This window comes from Alligator mississippiensis, chromosome 12 (assembly GCF_030867095.1).
Source record: "Alligator mississippiensis isolate rAllMis1 chromosome 12, rAllMis1, whole genome shotgun sequence".
NCBI classification, from domain to species: Eukaryota; Metazoa; Chordata; order Crocodylia; family Alligatoridae; genus Alligator; species Alligator mississippiensis.
The window spans coordinates 52,352,667-52,376,214 of record NC_081835.1 but is presented as its reverse complement, the minus strand read 5'-3'; the positions used below and the strand labels follow the sequence as shown (position 1 = coordinate 52,376,214).

Sequence of the window (23,548 nt, the reverse complement as noted above, 5' to 3'; positions counted from 1 at the left end):
CTGCCCCTGCTTCCCTCCTTTCCCCCCCACACCTGGCTAATTCCTCATTCCAAGTACAAAGAACCAGCCATAATATTTGCAGGGACCGGAGGACGTGCTTACTAGGGCTGTGTGAAGCTTCAGTCCCTGATTCGATTAGGCGGAGATTTGGCCTGATTTGGTGGCCGAATCTTAGAATCTGAATCAAATCAGAGGACACTTTAATCTCTCCGAATCGAATCGGAACCCTCCGAATTGATTCGGAAAGATTTGGACAGATTTGGTGATTCAGAGGTAGACACAGCTTTAAATGTTTTCTCTACATACCTCTAGGTAGCAGGAGCAGATGCAGCATCCCACAGAAGCACGGGGCGGGTCCCCAGCACGCTCGGCAGCAGACCCAGAAGTGGACCAGAAGCACTTCCTGGTCCACCAAGGATCGCACCGACCCCCCCACTCCCCCTCCCCCAAATACTTCCGGTCTGCTTCCAGGTTCGCTGCTGAGCATGCGCACGCTGCTGTGGGACACTCCATCTGCCCCAGCACCGCAGCGATCCCAGCCGCACTGCTACCCCAAGGGATGTAGAAAAAACTTTTAAAGCTGTGTCTGTGTCCAAATTGCTGATTCACCGAATCAGCATTGAATTGTCAGATTTGGATTTGGCCGAATCAAATCAGGGACAGTGATTCGAATCGCTGTCCCCGATTCGGGCCAAATCCGAATTGAATAGGGCTCATTTCGCACACCCCCTAGTGCTTACTATAGGTATTGTGCCTGGCCCTTAGATGGGAACAGAAGTTGGAGAGACTTCTTGTAAGCTTCCCTCATCTTTTGCACCCTCAAAGAGTTGAAGACAGCATGGTCCTGCATGTTAATGCCTACTTTGCCCATATATGATACAATGAACTATGCATTACATCTTTTGCTGTTTTTCCTTTTTGGAGAGGAGGGATTGAAAGAGCATAAAGGATACTGGAATACTGCAAGAGGAAATGACTGAAGAAAAGGTGGGTTAGAAAAAAGATTGGGCACTTATGCCCCTAACTGGTCTGTACAAGTGAGAAACAGTCTGTTCTTAGCTCAGGACTTGATATTATTGCCACTTTGTGGCTTAGTAGCTTTACCTGTGGTTTTGTAGCTGTGCACTCACTCAAGGTCAGTGGTGCTCAACATTTTGGCCCTGCAGGAGTGGCACTGGTCTATGGGCCAAACCAGACTGTGTGTGCTGGGATCGAGCCCTGCCCAGCTCCCACATGCCAGGATCAGGTTCTGGGGCTTCATGCTGCCTCCACCCACCCCCATGCACTATGATTAGGACCCCGGCGCCCCATGCCACCTCTGCCATGCCAGGATCCAGCATGCAGAGCCACAGAACCATGGGGCTCCACACGTACTCGTTGGGAGCCCCACAGGCTGGAAGACCCAGTGTGGGGACTGGATCTGGCCTGCAGGCCGGATATTGAGCATCCTTGCTCTAGGCAGTCAACCCAGGAATGATACAAAGCAGAATGGGCTGCCAAAATTAGAGGCACTGTTATGTTTACTATCAAGTCAGCCAGGATCTGAGACTCATAATTCAAATGCTTCCATAATTCAAACCGTTCATCTTTCTTTTATGCTATTCTGTTTGTGCATCATATCAGATAAGCCCTTCCCTCATATCCCTTGCACTTTATCCATTTCATCAAAGGATATGTTGTTGTATTTGAAACTACTATTAGGGCTAGCACAATATGATCACTGCATTCTCACAGAAATCTCAGAAATAGTTGTGGGCTTTTTAATCAGATACCTTAAATCTTCATGAAATCTGTTGCTGGAACAGTGGATGGCACAGACCGCAAAGATGCAGATGGAATACAAATCTCCTGTTACCAATGTGAAGAAGCCCATATTTCCAGACGGTACTGAACTGAGCACCCATCTCATTTTCCAAAAGGCTACTGAGACCACTGGTGATCTGGGACTATCTACCCTTCCATATGCATGTATAACTTGTGTTTTCCACAGTATATCCAATCTGCATATATGCTTATAGTCAGATCAGTTTGGACTGTATGAATACAGACCACAGATAAGCTAAGATTTAAATTCAGAGCACTAGGATTTAAATGACAACTAGTGCAAGCAAAACTCTGGGATGGCAAAGATTCCAAACACTCTCTACCACCCTGATTTACTTCTTGAAATGACTCAAAGCCCTTTATGCCTTGTTTAATCCTGTAGTATTTTGGGATGACATGGTTCTGTATTTGCAGTCTGAGTACAAAGCTCCTCAGGAGACAAAGACACCATGAGCAGAAAGTGTTATGACCCCAACAGGTCCTATGTATTCTACTCAGCTTGAGCAAATGAAGAAATCCTGACAATTTTTTCCTAGAAGTTCAGGTTTTGCAGAGATATGGAGCTACTAGTCTGGCTCTTTATAGATTTTTTTTTTTATTGGTAACCTATTCTTCTAGCAAAGTCCAGGTCAAACATAGCATCTCCTCTTCAACCCAGGCAACCTTTGTATTTAATTTTCCAATATATTTAAACAGAGAATATCTAAATGAATTTAAAGTACACCATTTTTCTCTGCATATACATCCTCATAGGACACATACACATAGTTTGGAAGAGGTGTTATACAGCCAGAAGACTTACGGGTTTGTAGGACTCAAGATAAACATGGAGCTGTAAGGCAGGATTGGCTTCGGCCCATTTTTTGTCAAGTCATCACCATCCACATCTTTTTTCTCTTCAGTTTTACTTTCAAATTCAACGCTGTTCACTACATTGTAAAATCGAAGGAAATAGGCATCAAACAGGCCACAAAAGCACACTCCGTAGTCAAGTATTTTTTTAACAATTAAACATATAAATAATGTTGGTGGGATACAGAACAATCGCTTCCAAAAATGCTGATTAAGTATGATAAACCTATTGGTTAATTATTAGCACTGCTATTTACTATAGTATAACACACAAAACAATTAAATTATTCCTTAGCTACTTTAATATGCCCAGCATAGATAAACAAAGAAATCTTATATTTATCATACAAGATCTGGCAAGATAAGGGCCGAAACCCTATCCTAAACTACTAGATACTTCTGTAATCTGCTACATTTATCTGCCCAATTTTGTATTGGGATTGTGAATCAGCTTGGGCTGTATACTTAAGCTAACTGGCAACATACTCCCGAGCCTTCTGCTGTATGGGATGTAAATGAAGATCAGGAATAGACCTGAACACTCAAATGAGCAAGCTATTACTTTGTTTGATGATTTTTCACAAAACCCACATTTCTCTGAAGTAGAGACAGAACTCCGGAAGTGAGCTCCTGACTTGCTGGGCACATCTACACGAGACACTTTACACGAGATTAGAGCAAATTACTGTGCAGTACAGTGACATCTTGTGGGCCTCTGGCACCCGGGAGCCAATGCCTGCATGGTGGTGCCCCCACCACCGTCAGTATGCCACTGGTGCAGTAAGCTTCACCATCTACATGTGCAGACACTTATTGCATAGTAATTTGCTCTAATCGTGAGTAAATTTGCCACCTGTAAATACAAGTAGCAAATTTACTCACAAGTAACTACTGTGCAGTATGGCATGTGTAGATGGCTGAGCCAGGGGTGGGAGATTGCTCCCTGCCTCCACGATCGCGGAGCAGGGGCTAGGAGATGATTGCCCCTGCACTGTGAGAGTTCCCTGCCCAGCCTGGAGCTGACTAGGATCTGCTCCTGGCTGGCCAGCCCTGGGCTGCATGAGGAGATCTACATGTGCAACCTGGAGGTGGCCGGGTACTGCCCCATTTTGGGCAGTTCCCAGCCAGCTCTGGGCTGCACATGTACACTCCCCCGCACAGCCCAGGGCTGGCCAGGAACTGTCCTGGTCAGGGACAAGTCCCAGTCCTGTGCCCCAACTGACCAGCTGGGACCTCACCGCTAGCTGCGCCACTGGCAGATCGGGGCAGGGGCTGGGCTCTGCCCCTCTCCTGCAGTTCTTTCCAAGCCCCTGCCTCCAATCAAAGAGCCAGGGTCAGGAGCTCCCTGCTGCCAGGGCAGGGGGGCATTGTTCCCACCCAGGCTCCAGTGGCAGAACCTGCCCCAGCATCAGGCATCTCCTGGGGGCATGGAGCAATCTCCCAGCCCCGACCAGGAAACAGTTGTGTCCTGGACCCACGCTCCCTGCTAGCCCCTGGGCTAGCACTCAGGGGGAGCCTAGAGCTCCCCCTGGCTGCTGCAGGGGACCAGGGAAAGGCTGGAGGGGTCGGGAGCAGATTGTAGCCAGGAGCAGCAAATCATCCCCGCATGTGTAGACACCTGCCTGCGGTGGGTTTACTCTATAATAATTTATCCACCCCACAGCATTTGTATATGTAGACATGCCCACTGAGTCCAATCCCTTGCTTTCACAGGCAACTGTATCATATTATATCTCATTTATAGACTGATCAAGCTCCATCTTAAGCTAGTTAAGTGCTCTACCCCCTACACGTTGTGAAACTGTTCCCAAACCTCACTGCTCTGAGGATTAGAAAACTTCTAATTTACAACTTAAATGTATCCCTGAGCAGTTTTTAATACGTTTACTGAACCATGATACCCTGTATTTGACATGCAAACTAGTCCATGCTTCAGGTTCTTCTCTTAGATAAATAGAAGTTGTGTAGGCAGTTGATATGTCCAAAAGTCCATTCTCTTTACAATGCTTCAGCAGTGGCATTTATTATTGTGCATTAAACTTTTTTTTTCCCCAAAAAATGATAGCTCAGTATAAGTGAAAAAGAATGGCTCGATACTTTTTGAAAAAAAAAATTCTTTCCTATTTCTCAGGTTAGATACATGGCAGAGTTGCACGGAAAGTCAGACTCTGGTAAATTGTGACTGATGGGCAAAGGTATCAGAATACAGTAATAATGTTAAAAATCTCATATGGTCAAGAGCCTAAAGAGGAAAAGATGCCAGGTCTGAGCCATGCTTCCTAAATTTGCACCTCCTGGTTTCCTGATCAGCCTCTGCTTGCAAAATATGCAGCTGCTCCAGGAGCTTCTCTCAGTTACAAGGACTTAAGGAAATCACAGGGAAGTAGGGCTGGAAGGGACCTCTAGCGGTCATCTGGTCCAAACCCCTGCCTGAATCACTCCTCTGCAAACCATCTCATGCAAATCCATTGTCCACTCTCCTAGCAAAACTACACAGCCAACCCAGACACAACACAAGACATAACCCCCTAATCTGCCATTGATAAAGCAGAGGGACCATGGTGGCCAACATCCTGCTTTTGCAAAGGTTGTTAAAATATGCAGAGATCCCAGGAAGAGGACTACTGAGGAAGGCAAAAGCCCCCATGGTCTATACCAATCTGGCCATGGTGTATAACCCTTACCTGAGCCCAAATATGGCATTTGGTCTGACCCTGAGTGGAGGGACAAGACCTTCTAGGCAGGAATCTCTGTGTTTAAGTCCTAGCAGGAGCTCTGGTACACCCAACTCAAAATTCTCAGTCTTGGCTGCAGCCAACACCCAATGTTACTGAGGAAAATGTAGCAGCTAGAGGGGAAAAAACTCCATCCCAGCCCCATGGGGCAAACAGCAAAGCCCAGAAGCATGGGAAATACCTATAGTAGAACACAGGCATACCTATGCCAAGGTCATCTCTGACCAATGCCTGTTCAACCTCTTCCTATATACCTCCAATGCTGGAAATTCAACAACTTCCCTGTGCAATCTATTCCACTGCCTCACTCTTCTAATAGTGAAGAAGTTTTCCCATCTAAATCTACTTTGCTGTGACTTCAAGCCATTGATCTCTGTCCTACTCTCTGCAGTGACAGAAAAGGTGTTGTTCTCTTCTTTATGGCAGACCTTCAGGTATTTAAAGACTGCTATCATATCCTTTCTTAAGCATATTTTCCACAAGCTGGACATGCCTATTTCCTTCAGCCTCTCCTTGTATGACTTGCCTTTCAAGCCCTTTATCATTTTTGTTGTCAAGTTCTGGAGCCTTTCTTTTTCAGGTCCTTGTTAAAACGTGAACCCCAAAATTGTACGCAATACTGTAGATGAGGCCTAATCAGTGCTGAGTAGAGATGCACCCCTGCTTCCCATATCTCCCATTTAATGCTTCTACTGATGCATCCCGAAGCAGCACTTGCCCTTTGTGTGGCTGCATCACACTGCAGACTCATATTGCGTCTGTGATCTACTAAGACTTCCAGATCATTTTCTGTAGTGTTGCCATCCAGCTAAGTGTCGCCTGTTGTGTACTTGTATTTTTGATCATTCCTCCCTTCTCACAGATCCTCCTTTTGCCTCTTCAGCCATGCCACCAAAACATTCCTTTCTATCCCTGGCCCAGTCCCATGCCACAGGTATTTTCTAGGTGAGGATTTCATCCTCTATACACTGAGGGGAGGAATGAACGGGACCTGGTATTATGTAAAACAAAGTAAACAAGACAAAGAAAAAGGTATATTTAGAGTATTAGTGGAAGGAACTTTCTTACCTTCTTCAGCAAAGGTGTTTATTGGACATATCCAGGGTATAAGTCCACAAGGCAAAGAACTAACCACCAATTTCCCATTCATATGAGTCATAATGAGGGAGTATAGACATGTCACAAGAGTCCTTGTTAATTAGAACACATTTAGTGACAACCTTTAATCAAACTGCTCACAACTTCCCACAAGCACTTGTTTTGCATAAACCGAACTCTTCTGGTACACAGTTTTACCAGTTTAAAGTTGCTGCTGCTCCAGAGACACACGGTCTAACCATATTAATACTCCTGATAGAGATGTATCCGTATGGGGCTAATCTTATTTACTTCTAATGGGCGAAATAGTGTATTAATCTTAATAACATATGGTATCACTCGGGTGTTCTCAAAGCCTTTGACAAACATGAATTAAATAAGGCTCATGACATAGCTACAAAGCAAGCATTTTTCTTAGTTTTCACTCAGAGGCTTTAATAGGTCAAAGGGCCAGATTTCCAGAAGCGATGAGCATCGCCAAGGCACCTACTGACTTCAGCAGGAGTTGTGAACATTCAAAACTTCTGAAGATCAGGCCCCAAGTGACTTGTCCACGATAAACAAAACACACCAAGCAAGACTCGGAGCTGTGAAAAGAATCAAGAAGACTTCATTACCTCTCCCCTCATCTAAACACTGAAAAAAACCTTAGTATTTCAGCTTCTGGGCACTGGCAGGTGCACTCTGAACAGCGAACATGCTCAATGGTTGAACAAGTCTCTCATCATCCAGGAGCTTCTTAGGAAAGCCTGGTTTTAAAGGAGAAAAAGGGAAAAAAAATCTCCTCTTTCATGCAGAAGCCAGGGACTTTCTCCTCAGACAATTCAGAACTAAGAGTGACACAAAGCTGTCACCTAATGACATCAGAAAGCAGAGGCAGACTTGACATGACATTTCTCTAGGCCATTTCTCCCCTCTCCCCGTTTTTGTTGCTATCTCTTTCATCTCATTCTAGAGATTGAGCCTGGTTAAAAAAAAAAAGATAAAAAAAGTAGAAAGAAAGACAACTCCTCTGCCCAAGTGTATTGCAAGGAAGAAAATACACACTAGCAATATCATGTTTGTTATTACAACTTAAATCAGTCCAAGGTCCTTTGCTCTAGTACATGGCAATATACATTCATATTTTCAAAAGAGCTCAGCTCCCACTCAGCAGAATTCTTTGGGAACTCTAGACTTGTGTCTGCAACTTTCCTTGGGGCTGAGAGGCCATTCAAGACACTTACTTGGTATGACAGTGGTCTCCCCCGGTGGTGCAGTGATGGTAACAGGGATGTTCACAGTGGTGGTTTTGTCCAGCGGCGGCTGAGTCATCCGAGTCACATTCTTCTGATTGTCAGCATCTTCCGGCTGTTCAGGCACTTTCTGCAGGTATGTGCTGGGAAGGGTTTGCACTGGGACAACACTGACACTCGCCCCAGCCTCGATCTCACACTGGTTTTCCCTGAGAAGGAAGAATAGTGATCATAAACCTATTCAAAACCAAGGCATTTGTAAATGGGAGACCTTTATGGAAAACCTACAGACTGCAGAAAGTGTAATGGAAGCGACTTTTTCTCTCTACTGTGCCAACATCTACACATGATGTGAGGAGGCTATATGCAGCTGGAAGCCCCATTTTTTTGAGACATAAAACTGAGGTCCCATGAGGTGGGGATCACATGACTCTTGTACAGCTGTAGTAACGTTAGTCTTTTTTATCACCCACATTCTGGATTAGGTGTTTACCTTCATCTCCCCTACATTCTCCCTGAAGTTTCACATGACATGCCGCATTTCCGATCTTAAACTGTTGTATAACATTACTGTATGCAGCTAAATAGCTATTGCATTGCACTTCAGAATTGGCTGTATTTCAATGAGAAACACAGTGATCCCTGTGTGAATGATTAATCTATGAAATGTGTTAAGTGTTTTGGGATCCATTTGAATAAAAGGTGCAACAGTAAAATTAATATGTCAATTCACCTCTGTTAACCAGGATTTCAATTGGTGAGATACATCCTATGCCAATGATTTGCAGCCTTTAAAATTACATTATTAGAGCTGTAAAGCCAATTCTGTCTTCTATCCCTATTTCTCTATTAAATATTCTAAATGTGTCATGGTTATTAATTTTCCCATTCACTCCAATAACAGTTAAACATAATATAATAAATTTTGTTTGTGCACTCACTTGCTGCCCCTGAGATAACAATATATTGATTATATAAATGAATGTGGTATCCACTGCATGCCAACTAATAGCTCTGGGCATAATGGGCTCATCCTTTCCCTATTAAAATCAATGGGAGGTTTGCAAATGACTTCACTGGGAACAGGACTGTGCTGCAGAAACTTTTTTTTAGTGAAAGTTAGGCAGAACACTTAGTTTCCCACAACTTTAATTGTTGACTGAATATCAAGCAGAAAGGGATTGTGTTTTAATGTCTGACTCCTTACACAGCTTTATTCACTCAGTACTACTCTGTCGTAGAAGCATTACACATGAAAATGCTTTCCAATAAGCCATGCTGATTTATTTGTTATATGCTCTAAGTGACTCTCAAATTAACTTTCAGAATTCAGGGCAATTCAAAAATCTCTAACCTGTTACAGCCAAGGGTCAAGAGGATTTTAGGAGCCAAAATCTATATTTATTCCCAGGGAATGATAAAAATTAAGTATGCTCACCCTGGGGGGAGGAAGCAAGTTCAAGCCTCAGGCAGTCTATGGAAGTTTCCCCCCTTTCCCCTACCAGTGCTCCTTTGTGTTGTTAATTAGCACCACAAGAGACATTTGTGCCTGGGATATTTCTTGGGTTATTTCCAATGGATCAAAAACAGTTAGAGAGAAAAGGCTGAAGAAATGGTTAATGCTGAAACTGTAGCTACTGCCTTTGTAAAGAAGTCAGTGCCTGCAGAGATTTCTACTGCAAGCTCAAAACCACATGGGCTCCATAAGTGCTATAACATGTTTCTATGGTAAACTGTGAAAGCTTGAGGGAGGCATAAATGTCCAGCCAATCAATCACATGTATTTTAATCCCTCTGTAAGTTACCTGTAAAGACAATCTGAGATATCAGAATCTGATGGAGTCAAGATAATATGTATTTGCTGCTTACTCTCATATACTGAGCTTCAACTACATTAATTTACAAAGTTACATTAATTTACAAAGTACCACGGAAATGCACATCACTATCATGACAATACAGTAAAATAAGGCAGGGCATGAAACCCGTCTGGATACAACAGACATGCAAGGACAGATTCTGGCCATAGGTCACTAGGATAAATCACAAGTTTCTACAGAAGGGACATAGCGGAGATTACTTTGTATTTAAATACTACAATGGGGCACCTATATATGTACACTGAGGCTGCTCTGATGTGCTGTAATTACAGCACGTTGGGGCAGACTTGATTGAGTCTGCTGGAGCATGGTAATTATTGTGACCCAGCAGACTCCAGCGTCACATGTATCAGCATCCCTGTGCTGAAAAATGGCAGTGCGGGTGCTTTAACCAAAGGTCCCAACAACATTATGGGTCAGTGTAAGACCCAGGTAAATTTCTAGTCCCTCTCTGCTCCCTTGGGGGAACACAGGAGGAATAGAAAAATGGAAGCACAACTCCATCCCAGTGTGTACCGTCCTTCACTACACAGTGGAGCAGGGGCGGGCAATTATTTCGGATGGAGGACCAGTTACTGAGTTTCAGCAAGCCATCAAGGGCCACATGATAGGCAGCCAGGGGCAGGTAACTATTGATTTTCTAAATGTTGAGGGTCCCGCCGGTCAGATAGAATGGTCTTGTGGGCCGCATCCGGCCCGTGGGCCGCATTTTGCCTACCCCTGCACTGGAGAGATCTAGGAGATCTTACTACAATCCATGTGCAACTGCCAGGAAAAAAGCCTAGAAACTGGCTCTCTGAATATGCCCATCCTTCTATGCACCCCATCAAATGACAATCTGGAAAGCACTCTAAGAGTTAAATATAACTAGTATCCCATTCCTCGAGGATTATGTTGGATTTTCACATTCTTTTAAAACATTTTCTTCCTGTGTCACCATTGAAGTGCAATAATTTGCAGGTACATAGTGAAGTACCTTGCTTGCCAGTCTCCAAGTATTTTGCAAACATTAATTAATCAGACCTCAGAAACTGTTTCTGCCTCTGTAAAATGGGGATAAATGATTCTGAAATCCTGAAGTAAAATACTTTTTAAGACCTACTTATAAGTGATGAAAAGCCCTACAAAAATGCATAAGCTGGAAAACAAAAACAAAACTATTCCAATAAACCTTACAATATAATATAAGAATAGTCCAAAACACAGTGAAAAGCTACTATGCTCAATTCATTCTGCTGTTGCAACCCTTGTTATGTGTGTTGTATGGTGGTAAGTCTGCCAAAGAGCAGGGTCACAGTAGTACTCTGCTAGGAGTAGTACTCTGCAAGGACTGTGTGGGGCTGAATCAGGAGTATTTTGGCACAAGACATCTTTAAGACTGCATTGGTCAGTAAAGCTCACACCATATTTTAAAGCTGTTTTCCTTCAGTAATGTTTAGCTGACATTGCTACTGCCAATACGTGGGGATGGTACAGTGTATTTTAATGGTAACCACAGGGAACATTTAAAAGGTGAGGAAGTTGTTTCCTCGGATGTATTTGGGGATTTCCTCCCCCACGGGTGGCACATCGACAAGAGCAGTGCTGACTTACTTTGGCTGATGGTTCCTATGATCCTTTTCCCCAACATCTCCTTCTTTTTCCCCATTCTCCTTCTCCACTGGGTCATAGGTTGACAGAGCTCTGTTCCGAAATCTGTGCCGTCTGTGAGGCTCTTCCCCATTCTCTCCTTTTGAGCCTGGATCTCCTTCTCGATTCCCCGATCTTGACCCTCCTCGGTGACGTGAACGCCGCTCAGTTCTGGCACCATTGATTGTTCCGTTGCCTTCCTTGCCTTGCCGCTCAGCTGAGTGCCGGTGAGTTCGATGCCTCCGGTGCTCCTTCTCGGCCCCTTCCTCCACTGACCCACGACGATGATGCCTCTTCCCCGCTTCCTGGCCTCTGCTGCGCTCAATTTTCCCTTCCTTGCTACTCCCCTCCGCTTCTTTGCTGCGGCTCCTGTGTTGCCTATGTCGTTCCTCTTTGTTGTTTGTGCCAGATTCCCCGTTCTCATCCTTGGTCATGTCACTCTTCTCTTGTTCTCCTGTCTTGTCTTTATCCCGATGCCGGTGATGTTTCCGTGGAGCTTCTGCACACTCAGCAGAGATGGCCTTGGTCTGCTCAATGTCCTGGACATCTCCAGGGCTTAGCTTATTGACATTGTTCCGACCTTCAGTCCTTGGCTCTACCACCAGAGGCCGATCCAAATGAGTTTTCATGTCTGGTCGGATGTGTAGGGTGGTAGCATAGCGCACCCGCTCCTCTGGGTCGAGCTCATTGTACAGTGCCTCGCAGCTGGCTCGGAAATTGTGTATTCGGATCTGGCTGGTCCTCTGTTCCCAAACAGACTTGGATTTGGAGGAGTTCTGCTGCTTGCTGCAGAACAGAGGAGGAAAAAACAAATATCAGTAGCTAGTTAGGATCAGGTTTTGCTCCACCTCTCTAAAATAAATGTAATAAAATGGAGATTTTTTTCACCTGAAATAGGGAACTATAGGGTTGAGCCAAAGAAAACAGAGGAATGAGGATAGAATGACTGGCAGAAAAACACATGAGAAGATAAAGCCAGTGGGATACCCATCCCCACACATGAACAGCACTACTTAGCAGAGCTTTTGTACTAATTTATTTATGTTCTAGTCATGTGTACAATTGCATAATTAAAACCACTGCTTGTAAACATCCTAAACAACAGTTATGACTTACTAAGTAACCCAGACTACACCCTCAACCAAAAGCTTGCCCCTTTTCACTAGGAAAAGCCTGGGTGAATGATTTCCTTAAATAATTCAACCTGAAGCTCAATAGATTTTGGTGGTGAAGAGGCAAGAAGTAAAATCCACAGATGAGAACCCTTCCCCAAGTGCCCTGACACTATTACCCTCCTATTTAAACTGGGGAAGGGTCACTCAAGCATCTCAGAGAAGCTGAACTGTCCCATCGGTGTATGGTTGTGCGAAGGCGTAAATGAAAAGGAAAAACTATTCAACACACCTGTTAGAAGTGACAGGCATCTGAAGAGTTACACGCATGCCCACAGATCTGATGACAGCTTCTTTACTGCTCCTCCCCCAGGCCCCTGAGACTTATTCTACTCTTTCCTTTTAAAAGTAAGAAAAGGTCTTCTCCACTGACACTACCTTGATGCCTTGGTTTTTAGCCACTTAAGGCACCATTCAAGATGCTAGCTTCTGATCATGATACGCTAATAAGGATTCTGCCTAACCAACTAGACGAGGAGAAGTTTTTATTCCTATTGCTCTCTTTTCTTTAAAGAGACATCCTAAAAAATTGAGTCAAATTTGCATTTACAGCAATGGTAAAGCCAAGGTAATCTCAGTGACTTCAAAGACTTTATTCTGGATATACAACAGTTTAAACGAGAACAGAGCTCATCCTAGGATTCTCCACACGAAAAAGCCCTCTCCCCTCCCCACCCTTATGTAGTACTCCATAACCTCTTCCTATTTAGGGCACCAAGGTATCAGTCAGTCCTAGTAAGTCCTGACAGGCAGATGAACCCTGAAAGGGGATGGCAAATCTGCAAGGTTTGCTCAACACTGGAAGAGGCAGTAGAGCCTGGAAAACAGACTCTTTAAAAAAATACCAACATTCGTTCCAGTTTCCTTTAGTGACAGAAGAAACCAGCAGTGAGGTTATGCACACCGATTCAGATTGGCAGTATCTGTCATCCTCCTTGGGCCCATCGGGAAGCAACATTCAGACGATGTCATGTCATATCATGGGAACTGTCCAAAATGCTTTCTATTTCAGATATCTGCCATGTTCCTTCATTTTACTCAGGATGCTGTTGGCTGCTTTTGCTAAAGAGGCCAAAATGTTCCTAAATGCTCACAAAGGATGGGAGGAGGGCATTCAAGCAGATGTAGAGGAATCTGATTTAAGTCCAAAATCAGAAATAACACACCTGTGTTCAAATACCAAGTCTCCTGTTCTCACAGCTGTCTACTGTGTAGAGAGCACGGCCCGAGAGCTAATTTCAGATTAGCTTACTACATTTTGTTAAAGCTTTTAAAGGGAACTAAAGGAAAGCATGGAAAGCCCACCGACTATTTGCACCACCTAAAATCCATACAGTGCCTGTATAAGCATTCCCCAGCTCTCAGAACTCTCCAGGGGGGCTCATTCGTCTGTGCTGCTCATCTGGAGGCATCTAGTAACTGTTGTGAGCCTATAGACTGGGTTGTGGTAGGGAAAAAGTCTGGCCCTTGATGCTCAAGCTCAGGGAAAATAAGGTCTGGTTGTGATTTGGGGTATGCTTGTACACAATCAGTTTTTCTTTAATGTGTACACTAAACTTGCTCTTGTTTGGGTGATAATAGTTATCTTTTGAGGCCTGTGGAGCAAGGACTGCTTCTTCTGATAAAAAAGTCTTCTTATGTCAGTTCTCGGCTATTGACCTACCAGTGCAGGAAGCATTTGCCCTGGAAACATCTGTTTTTCACATGTTAAGACCACAAATTAGCCATTTAAAAATGCAATTATCTCAGAGGTGCAGTGCTCTATTGTTATTGGACTACAGATAACTGAAAGCTGAAGCTGCTGCTAAGCGCACACACTACTGAGGGGGGCCTATAGGAGCACAGTAATTTGCATATTAATGAAGCCTATTTTGCAAAATTTGCTTCCTTAACACAGACAGCAAAATTACAGACTCACCAAGCTTTGCAGAATCTATAAATACTAACATCACAACAGTAACAGTGACACATTTAGCACAGGGTGACACTCCAAAAACAATAAAAAAGAGCTTTCCCAGCCACTAATAAGCCCAGGAGAAGGAGCAAGAGAATTAGTTTGCAGTGATGTTTGCAAGTAATGATTACACTTTTGTTAAATAAAAAAGAAGGGGACAAAGAGATACAAACTGTAGTAAAGATAAAATCCACAGAATTAAAGCATGCCTTCAGCTAATTATCATATCCAAACTATCTAAGAACAACACAAGTAATTCATGGTGTGCAGAGTCTTGTCTGAAAAATGGAAGTAAAGAAATAGAACAGCTTGATCTTTCCAGAGACAATATTTAGGGATTTTCAGAGTGAAAGCTGCGGGAACTGGAGGGAACATGTACTCTGCTTGTCCAATTAAATTTAGCTGACTCTTGCTTTCTACAAGTTCTCACAGTAACTGGAACACAGACACATTCAATAGCTTCTTCTCTGCTGTTGTAATTTCTTTGGAGTAAGGAGCTTTTGAACATACTCACCAGCATTATTAATGGTATCACAAGGGCATCACTTAAGGGAAAACAGTATTATTTAACTACATGCATAGGAGGGGACAGTTCATGTGTGCTGCACACAAAAATCATAGACGAGATCAGAGAAATGCAGTTATAATGAGATTATTCTCTATAATGCATTCCCCAGTGCTCTACCAAGTTCAGTTTTCAATTACTCAAAGGTAACAGGGCAACCATAAATCTCTTTAGAATACGAAATATGGCACATAGCAGCACAGTACAATATTTCTGTGTCAGGTCTGAAGTGGGTGTAAATCCTTTATAATAAGAGGTACAACCATAAGCCTTTGGATTGTATGCCTTTTGTTGGTACTGTTGATTTCATTCTTTAAACCAATGGCTCCCTTTATTAATTATTCTTCAGATATCTTTGCAGAAAAGAATCCACCTCCTTTCCAGAGCTCCAGGATGGATAGTTTGGTTCTCAAAATATTCTGTTCTGAAGACTACCAAGAAAAGTTGTGCTGACCACCTCCAATCCATGGCCCATAATCTGTTGTTGGTGTGCGCTAGGGAGAACATCATCTATGTACTCTGAGTTTAATTTCTCTTAGGAAAAAGAAAAGAAAGAAACAAGAAAAAATATTTTCTCCCTGTTGCCTTGTTGTTCAACACAACAGTTGAAATTCTTCCCAGGCCTGACATATCAAGGTAGACATTGGTACTATTGCTTGGGATAAGACACTTAACACACCAGATAATAAACCAGTGCGTAAATGTTATATTTCTCAGCTTTATTATATACACAACTTACACTGCATCAGTCTCATAGAGAAGTAAGGCTAGAAGGGACCTCAAGAGATCATCTAGTCCAACCAGGGAATTAAATCTGCAACCTTGGTATTATCACCACCATGCTCTAGTCTAACCAATTAAGGTAAATAGCCATTTAAGACAAATAGCGTACTGATAGGGTTTATTTTAGTATACTGGTTTCCTAACTAGTGAATCTGTATTTTCTCATTAAAAACTATAAATCTTATAAATAATACCTTAATTAATCAGTCTAGATTAGTCAAGAAAATAGGGTGCATTTTTTTAGTACATTTAAGTATAAACAACTTCTTTGTCAGCTAGGGAATTTTAATCAGGCTAATTTAGAACACTTCATCTAAATATTCACACATTACTTTCCAAAACTATTTTAATATATTATATAAATAAAAACTTTAAAAATCTGCTCTCAAGTCTATAGGATTTTCATTTAAATAAAGACAGAAGAAATGCTGAGGAAGGAGTTCAGAATTTGATCCAATATATATCAGACTCTAGCTATGATAGTTAACTATTTTCTGACTGGAGCTGGTATGGAATTTTTTTGTTGAAGCATTGTTTGCAACATAAAATGCTATACCCACACAACCGAAATAAAAATGATTTTCTGATTTAGATTTAGATTTTGCTGCAGTCTTCAAGTTGTATTAGGAAAAACTAATTAGCTTCACTAGGGTTGACCTAACTAATGCATTGTGCTTTGTCAAAGCAAACTACAACACCTTGTTTCAGGACAGTCAGATATGAATCTCTAGTTCAGATTTTGACCTACTTCTTGAAAGCTGTGGTTGGGTGTTTTATATGCCCATTTTCTCGTCTATGGACCAGACTACTTGATTAAATTATTTCTCCTGTGACGTATGGTAGTCTCCCAAATGGTTAAATGACCACATTGCATCAATGGAGTGCCATCATCATGGATCATCATGTGAGATTTAACGTGGCTGTTATCATAAAAGAAGGATAGCTTCTCAAATAATGGCATATCTCTTCTGTGAAAAATTGTGACACTTTAACTTTTTGTTACAGTTGAAGAAGAAAAAGAAAAAAAAATCTTCTCCCATATACAACACATACCTTTTTCCTAAACAAAATAGCTACTGGAAACTGTAATGTGTATTATATGCAAGAAATATGATGAAAGCAGTTTCTGCCACTTACTAGATGAAACCAAAAAAGTAACACCTGCAGCGATCCACAGGGAGAAGAACAATGAGCAGGCTCAGCTCCCTTGCTGCTGCTACTCAGTTACTTTTTACAAGGAAAGATTTTTTTTTCTCTCTGCGTTTCAAAAACAAGATGTGTATTGTATTCTGGGCTGCAAGTTTGCAAGAAAATTTTTTTACATCTTATAATAACCTGGGATATGGAAATTCTAACTTCTGACCAGCTTTAATTCTAATAGAATATTTGTTGAAAATAGAAACACAACCTTTGGATGCTTATTACTGAATTATGAAATGGCTTTACATTTGTAACTGATATCAACTTCGCAGATCAATAAGATGCAATAAAATTGGCAGTCTAACTTTTTATTATGATTATTCTCATATAGAAATTCCATTTCCATCTCATTCGCTTTGAAAAAATAAAAAAAGGACTGATTGTAGTGCTGGTGAAAGGTATCAATTTTGCTGATATTTCTGGCAGCTGGAGACATCCATCTAAATACCAAATGCTGGCTCCCCTACACTGCCTTCCAACAGAGCTGAACCTGCCAAATGTGAGCACTTGTGCCAGTTTGATATAGGATTTTCACAAAAGGTAGGTATCATGATGAATCAGCTGAGCAGTAAGAGGTCAGCTGAGGTCACTCTGATGAATTTGTTAAATAGTGAATATGCTGCTCTGCTCTCTCCTGACTCTGTCCAGGCAGAGAAAGGCTCTGGGATAGCTGGAGGGTATTGGAGCAGCTTGTGCCTGGAGCAATTGGCTGAAAGGCATTTAATTATTATATTACGGTCACTGGATGATTAGATGCAGCCAACTAATTTATTAGAACAAGGGATGATATCCTGTAGTACTTCACTGTCCCACTGTGGGAGAAGATTAAAACAAAGACCTATGAGGCAATCCAATCCATCTCATATTGACACCTGCCTACTTGGAAAAGGAAACAAAGTGTTAATGTATTTTATGCAAGCTACTGAAGTGAACAGCCTTGTGCTGGTGATAGTTTTGGGTCGCTGCAGGGCTGAGCTGAATATGACCTGGGAAACTAGAAAGGAAAACTCTGATAATTCATTACCAATTCACTGAACTATCCCAGGGATTCTACTAGCAATACAGTCTTTTGCAATGCACATTTTTAGCACCTGAAACATCAAAAAGAATGATGCCATCATCTATTTATTTAGATCTCAGACAGCCAAAGAGGTAGTACAGCCGCTTGGTGCTGAAGCCTGAAGCTTTTGCTCAAGCAAAAATTCTGTTGTAATCCATGGAAATTTAGTTTCAATAAAAACTGCACAATTTTTTAAGCCAATAAAATAGCCAATCAGGCATACCACACCTTATTAGTTTATTAAACTGAATCCTCTGATTACACACTGGAAACTTATAAAAGACTTTTACTTTTAGCAACTTCTAGTCTTGAGAAATTTCCAGAAACATATTTATTAACTTCCATGGCATTACATGATGCCACTAGTTAATAGAACTTCTTTTAGACCTCAAGAGTCTGGTACCAATGTTATGAACTGTGAACAGCAATTATATATTTAGCAAAAAATTAGAAGGGTGAAAAATGCTGTTGCTTAGTTTGTTTGTTTTTTTTTAAACGAAATGCAAGTGTATTAAACCTGATTCAACAAAAACCTACATCTAGCTTAAACACATTGAACCATTAAGTACCTAGAAGTCTTCCTAAATCCTATCAAATGGCATTTCCTTCCAAATGAGTTGTTATCTCTAAATTACTCATGCTATAACCTCAGTAAGACATTTCAACAATTCTGCAGTAATAGTACAGCCCAAACTGTGTTATGGCTTAGCTCCCAGTATGAACTCATAGCTTCTGATATAAGTACTAAGACAAGACACATTAGCACCATGAAGCTAAGCCCCTTCTGTTATGAGAATGGAAATAAAACAGAAGACAGATTTTGAATCCACAGTGAAGTAGGTGATGTGGACGAAGAAAGCTTTGGTGCAAACAAGGAAATAGGTTCCATAAGGGATATTTAAACTTTGTTATTTTCCTCCTAGATATTAACTCTTTTATGAGCTGGATGGATGATGCCACACTATGGTGTTAGAACTGTAAGCAGGGAAGTAACTGATCCATGAAAACCAACATTTCTTTACGTTGGTGGGAACTGCCTGCCGCCATGGACAGAATTTGTCCCATCATTCACAAAACAGTAATGGCTATAATTTCCTGTATGGCCTTCCAAGAGTGCTCCATTATCTACTGCACTACATACACATGGCTACCCTGTCTTTCTCTCTTTTAGGTACTGTATGTATATAAATCCACTACAAAAGTGCCCTTTATCACTAGTACTGTTGTATCTGTATGGTTAGCGGAAGTGCTCTTTACCCAACATTTTCAAATGTGATGACTGCACACCCACCTCTGCCACTCACTTCACCAGAAGATGCAGGTGCTCAGCATCTTCAGAAAAATCTTATTTAGGTGTCTAACTATGTAGTTAAACATCTGATTTGACATGAACCTGGGTTATAAAATATAAAATGTTAGCACATTACATAAATAAAACCTGATCTCAGAGTTGTCCACACACAAAAATAGTGAACCCTTTAGCTATTCCAGTATAGTTATAGTAGTAAGACTCCCCATAGTGTGGATGAAAGTATTCTGATATAAAAGTATCTATACCAATATCAAAAGTTCCTCAGGGAAGAGCAATAGACTATATCTGTTAAAGGCATCTTTATACTCATATAACTGTATTGATACTGCAGTGGTTGTTTTAATTTAAATACCATATTTACCCAAATCCAAGGTGACTCTGAATTTAAGACGACCCCCCATAATTAGATTCTATGCATGGGAAATTTATAAATGTTAAATGGGGGTGGGTTGTCTTGGAATTGAATAAATACAATATTTCAATAGAAACCAAAATCATCCTTATCCTCAACTGTTATGATACTATAAAGACTGTGTATAAGAGAACATATAATAAATAGAAATCAGGATCTTAATAGGTTAGATCAAAGTGGGCACATATACATGTGCACTGGACCGTGCAGTTGTTACTGTGCAGTCATTTAATATTTAAGCAAGTGCTAAAGCATTAAGTACTTAAGGAAGTACTAAATGACTGCACAGTAACCAGCAGTCCCATTGTCACACGGTTGTTTTTAGCTGCTACTGTGCAGTAGTGCTGGGGTCACAGTTTGTGCCCGGTCACGCTATGTCACCATAGCAATGAGTTACAGCACAGTAGCTCATTGCTATGGCAATATAGCATCTTGTGTAGAGGCACTGAGTGAATGCTATTGGTCTAACCTGAATACTAAACACAGTCAGTGGGTGTGTCTGCACGTTCATTAATGTGCCACAGTTACTACTTAGTATTTAGTTACCCAAGTACTAAATCGATGCACGGTAACTTGCAGTACTGCTCAGTAGTGCCTGCACAAGGGTTTTTATTGACACTTACTGCACAAGAGTCTAATACTACTGCACAGGAGCATCTTAGCATGGTTTTTGTCTGGCATGCAACTGCACACTGTGATTAGGCTACTGCACAGTTAGCATCTCATGTAGACGTGCCCAGTGACAAGTGCCTATAGGATCAAAGAAATTTGTTTGGTCAATCAAGCATTTTGCTAAGCGAAAGCTCTGTTAATACCTACCAAGAAAACTGTAACTTGCACTTCTAGAGTAGCATAGCACTGCTTTGCTCCAGCCCATCCAGTGACCCCTCACCTCATTCTCTGCTATCTGTTCCTCCTTCTATTCTAGTGTAAGTATGTCAGGCAGGTTTAGGAGACAGCAGAGTCCTTTCCACCAACTTTGTGCCAACAGAGTTTCTCTATACATGGAGGGAATTCTCCAGTGCCATATAAGTAAACACAGATCCATCTACTCTAAGGCCAATTCTATACTACAAAGTATTTGCTGGCATAACCATGCTGGTTAGGGTGCAAGGACATAGCCTTGCCTGCAAAAGGTTTTTTGCATGGGCCTAGTGCTACCCAGTACTTGCAGAACTGTGTAACCAACTTTACTCAGGGTTGGAGGAGGACTAGAATAAGCCATGTCAGCAAAATGTATAATTTTAGTGGCATAAGATGAACCCACACTAACAGTACAGTATTTTAGTAAAATGCTACTTGTGTAGACCTGGCCACAGCTTCCTGACAGGCATGGACCCCCAGGGAATCAGGGAGTGTGGGTACAGGACAGAAAGGTGATGGAAAGCTTCTTGTTTTCCAATTCCTCAGGTGCATCAAACTCTGTAATAGTCCTTAAGAGGGTCTGGCCTAGCATGTTTGAACTGTACTTCCTTGTCTTCCCAAAAGCATAAAAGTAGAACGAAAACATCAGTGATAAAATACAACTCAAAGCAGAGGCACTGGATGGATTAATGACAAGCATTACTGCATGACTCAATGGGGAACAAAGGCATTTTCTACAAACCTGCACCTGTGCTATAAAGGGACCCTGTGATTCACAATGAGGCTGATGGGATTTTTTTGTTGCAGGAGGGTGGAATGGTTGAAGGGGCTCCCACTGTATTGCTAGTTTCTAAGATATAGCGAAGTTGGCTGAATGCCTCATTTATACAATCCGATATTGTAGCATTAAACCCAAAGCCCGGAGAGGGCTGAGGGCGCATGACTGATTGATGCTCTTGTTATTACAAATTTCCTGAGGTTACTTATGCAAAGCATTCAAATTTTGTCTTGCTCTGGCCCCATTTCCAGAAGCTAGGTCCCTTTGAAGTTCTCCTCCTCCAGCTTTCTTTTTAAAGAGCACGCTCACGGTAGGCCCCATTCTCTTATATGAACAAAAAGTGCAAACACTGGTGGAACATCAAAGCCATTAGCCCAGTGCGTAACGCTATAGGAAAAAAAATATCAAGTGAGAACAAGATTGGCCATAAGACAGTAGAAAGGAGGTGAAGAGAGCAAGAGGAAAGGGGAGGAAAAAATAAGATGAAAGGAAAGGACAAAGAATAAAGGAAAAATAGAGAAAGAAAAAGGGAAGGAGGTGGGAGAAATTCACATTCAATGTACAAAACACTACAGAGTTGCTCATGACCAAATCACAAATATTTTATGGCAAAGTGGCACACCTTCCAGCCTTTCCACCGTATCTTGGCCTGGAGGCTTTTCCAAAATGATGTGAATGACTTTTGAAAAAAAAGGGAAGGGTGAAGGCATCAGGAAGGTCAGGAATAGGGAGGTTTATAAATATATCGATATATATCATAAATCCATTTACTGAATATTGTAACAGAGAGCAACTCACGGTGAATTTACGCTGGAGACTGACGAGCTGCGAGATACAGTACCTCGAGTTTGCTTTACAAAACTGCACATGCAAAAAACAAAAAAACAAAAAAAAAAGTGAGAAAAAAAAAGAAGAGAAGAGAAAGTATAAGAGACATCGGGAGGAGACTCATACAGGCTGTGTCCTATCGAATGCAGGTGGCCGTGTGCATCTTGGATGGAACCCAGGCAAGCTTCAGAAAGTGCAGAAGCCACAGAGACACCGTCTTCTAGTTAAAGGAAAACAACTGAAGAATCAAAACGGAACCGAAAGAAAAATTAAAAAGGTGAACCAAAAGCCACAAGATGGTACCAAGACTTTATGCCTCATTATGCTGTACACCCACAGTGAAAGTTCTCTGAGGAAAGCCACCTTCAGGGCCTCCTGGCAAAGGCTTTTCCAGAGACAGGTAAAGATTGCATTTATGGAATATGCCGCCAAGATTTATTCTAAACTGAGGATGCAATCCTACTAATGCTAACTCAGATTACTGCGACGCTAGTTAAAAATGGCTTAGCCCAGAGAACATGCCAGCTGTCTGGGCAACCAGGGAAATACGGTCCGTCTCAAACAAGAGTTTATCTTTCTGCTGAAGAAATAGCTTGTGCATTTAAAGGAGCTTATTTTGATCTGCACTTCATTTGGCAGATTCCCCTCCATTCAACATTTGTGATTGCATAGTGTGCCTCTACAGAGAGAGGGAATTCTAAATGCAGAAACAGCTGAACTTCACTGAGATGGGGCTTGTTCCTCTTAAGGCAGCAAGTTAGCAGACGCTTCAGTTCTAATTTTATATAGATATACATGCTAAATATTGGTCCTATAAAGCCCAAAAGTCCTATCATGTTGTCTTTAAGGAGGAGATGGACAGTGTACAGCAGAATGATCAGGTGGAGTTTTAAATATATATGTTCCAAAATAGGATATTAATAAGCAGAGTATTATAACAGTAAAGTAGACCAAGGCAGAGGATATACATGAATGCTACATCACAGGGCCTCAGATGACCCATGTGCCAGATCAATCGTTAAAGATACTTCTTTAGTTTTGCTTAGAATAGCTAAACTTAAAGAACAGTCTTATAAAGTTATCTTGCATTGACTTCCAATTACTATGCAACATCCTGCCCTGAAACAAATGAAGTATTTAACCTGTTGGTGGTGATACATTCTCATGTTTCAAAAAGGAATTACTGTTTGAGAGGGTCACCTCTGCTGGTGACTCCTTTCATTTTTTGATTTGTCTAGATGTGGTATCCACGGGATGCTAAGTAAAGCCTGCAACACAGGACACTAAAACTGCACGAATATCTTAACTACACATAACAAACAGCTTGAGTAAAATAGGTGGGGAAACTCAGGATGGAGGACAATGTA

General features: G+C 41.8%; 1 protein-coding gene across 5 annotated transcripts in view; it reads right to left on the bottom strand.

The window, feature by feature from the left end:
- Nucleotides 1-23,548, bottom strand: part of CACNA1B (calcium voltage-gated channel subunit alpha1 B) — a 475,079-nt gene that overhangs the window by 107,193 nt on the left and 344,338 nt on the right. For 3 of the 5 annotated variants that reach the window (XM_059715542.1, XM_059715543.1, XM_059715545.1), the window contains exons 18-21: nt 22,152-22,214; nt 11,218-12,039; nt 7,736-7,953; nt 2,627-2,753 (exon numbers count right to left, since the gene is read on the bottom strand). In XM_059715542.1, the coding sequence (XP_059571525.1) occupies nt 2,627-2,753; nt 7,736-7,953; nt 11,218-12,039; nt 22,152-22,214 (1,230 nt within the window). The remainder of the gene's footprint in view (nt 1-2,626; nt 2,754-7,735; nt 7,954-11,217; nt 12,040-22,151; nt 22,215-23,548) is intronic. The other 2 variants (XM_059715546.1, XM_059715544.1) reach the window with 1 other exon arrangement.